Below are 2,398 nucleotides of genomic sequence, written 5' to 3'. Positions count from 1 at the left end.
AATCAGGTATCGGTCTTCATCTTGACCTTTCCTCAGGCTCTTGAAAACTGCATTAAGAGCTAGCAATGCAGAGCCATGATTCTGTGGAGGCCGAGTTTGGCTTGAAAACGTTGTAAACCATTTTGGCCTGACGACTTGCGTCACAATGTCGCGCCATTCGTCTTTGTACTTGTATGTTTTTCAACAAGGAATATGATCGGAAATAGTCAGGGCCTTTGTTTGGACGTGGAGCTTGGGAGGTTTCTCCACGAACCAAACGAATAAGGTAAGGAAGGCCCATTTTCGATCGTCGAAGTAGCGCGCAGTACGCATACTGCTTGGCCCGGTCAATCTGGTATAACCTCGATCTGTTTTTCAAACCCCAAGCCGGCGCATCCGTTGGTGGAGCCACTCCATAGTGCTTCATGATCGAGGCGAGACCATCTCGCGCGCGGTGGCGCTGAGGGCCTAAACCTCTCTCACTTGCTAGGAGCGTCAGCGTGTAGCGGCGCTGTTGACCCGTCAGGAATATTTGAAGTTCCCCTGAAACGACAGTCCGCATCTCATGTCCACGCTCCTTTCTGCCGACGCCGTGGCAACGAGATTCATTAGACCCCTGAACCGACTTGCAATTACTTTGCAACGGTACAACATCTCGCACTTCGGGGATTAAATCCTCCTTGGGCCAACCGACCGACCTGCAATTCTTATGCAGCGGCAAAACAACGCCCAAAGCGTGACCCTGAGTCACGTTAAGGCCCTCGACATGGATGCATTTTGCTATGTGGCATCAAGCCATCCGTGTCTGTGCTTTCCTTTGACCTCACTGCATAGGTATTTGGCAGTTTGTCCTGCGCTAATCTGCGGCTCCCTGTCCTTGTATCGCCCGAGCCGGACTTGACTATTGATGGAGGCTGCTCAGTCGATCTGAGGATGGTTGCTGTCCGGCTTACCTCATGTCTCCTTCACACCTCCGCTTGACTGCCTGTCGCTGGTGCACTCGTGTCCCGAAGCACACCCCCCCCCCTCGTAGGTCTGACTAATGAAGATTTTACCAGTAACTGGTAATTTAGCAGGTACGAAGTGTCCTCGGTAGTCGAACACCCAAGTGTCTCCTTCACCAGGGCATCTTTCGATAGACAAAACCTTTTTTCATGCACAACTTCTTGCCTTTACGAATCAGAAGCGCTGCCACCACCTTCGGGGGAACGGGAACTCCGTGCCCTTGTCGGGCACCGCGGATTGTTGTGCGCGCTTTGGCCTTCTTCATGCGAGACGATGGTTTTCTGGAGGCTGACAACTTTAGAGCTGCTTCCACCTTGAGGCTGGTGACACGTTGAACCACTCGTGCGTAGGACTCGTGATTGAGCTGGAAGTGGGTTCGTATACTCTGTGCGGCTGCCATATTTCATTGAGCCAAGTGTGATCGAAAGGTGTCAAAACGCTCATCAATCAAGCCACTAATTCCGGGACTGCTTCAGTCCCCTGCATAGTTTTTGTTTTACGCAGAGTCAGCAGAAAACGTCCGGCCGCGTCGACCAAATCTGCTACAACTTGTGTGTACATCTCATTCACCAACAGGGACAGCACTTCCAGCGCCGCTACAACGTCGGCGAGATCTTTTGGCTCTTGTGGCTCGGGAGTATTGTTTTTCGCCGAGAAATCTGTCATATCGTAACTCTTAAGATTGTCACGCTCCACTTTCACATCCATTGGTGCAAAATGTCGAATAGAAAGCCCACGAAATCCAAAGTCCGCAAAGAATCCTCGCGCAACGGCCGGGTGTGGCAAATAATCAAAGTCCTTGGCCCGCGACTGCATTATTTCTACAAACAGCTGATCATCCAAGCATGAATACGTACCATTTACTATTGCACCGTGTACAGCTCTTTGTTGCCGGCCTGGTCTGAACTGTGATTTGGAATCGCTCGCTGCTGCGCTCACCAGTGACGTTGAGCTTCCTTTACTGAGGTTTACCTGGCGAAACGCGATCAGCTGATCGATTTCTTGGACCATCTCCGCATCATCACCGAGTCTCTGCCGCGAAGAGTGGTGATTCGCATCTGGCCTCTGTGGGCAGTTGTGGGGATTTCTCGCGGTTCTGTTTGGGACGATAACCAACTGGATGTTCTTCCTGAAGAGGTTCAGGTGTGTCAGTGTCATCTTCTGAGTCGTATAACTGTTCTAGCCTCTCACCATCGGTCAGACTACAGTCTTGCGTACTCGAACCACCCGTGTTGGCCTTTGAGGCGGCCGAGCCAAAGAGGAAGCCCGGTACAACGAGTCCTTGTACTGGTCGCCGCTTGTCTTCATGATAGTATACACAGTTTAGAATGTGTTCTATCTTTAGAATTTCGACCTGGGAGTCTCGATGTTGTAGACTGGCACCATTTGACTCTCATCCACAGGGTTCATCAAA

General features: G+C 51.1%; 1 protein-coding gene across 1 annotated transcript; it reads right to left on the bottom strand.

Annotated features, from left to right (window-relative positions):
• Nucleotides 1-52: 52 nt before the first annotated feature.
• Nucleotides 53-2,394, bottom strand: PITG_21041 (uncharacterized protein; the record flags this gene model as incomplete). The annotated part of the gene is made up of 5 exons (XM_002895111.1): nucleotides 53-677; nucleotides 1,101-1,377; nucleotides 1,485-1,794; nucleotides 1,957-2,113; nucleotides 2,339-2,394. The coding sequence occupies 5 exons, from the start codon at nucleotides 2,392-2,394 to the stop codon at nucleotides 53-55; spliced, it is 1,425 nt and encodes a 474-aa protein (XP_002895157.1).
• Between the last annotated feature and the right edge of the window lie 4 nt (nucleotides 2,395-2,398).

The sequence above is a fragment of the Phytophthora infestans genome, genomic scaffold (assembly GCF_000142945.1).
Source record: "Phytophthora infestans T30-4 supercont1.253 genomic scaffold, whole genome shotgun sequence".
NCBI lineage: Eukaryota > Oomycota > Peronosporomycetes > Peronosporales > Peronosporaceae > Phytophthora > Phytophthora infestans.
Note: the sequence above shows the minus strand (reverse complement) of the source record. Positions and strands in the feature narration are given on the sequence as shown.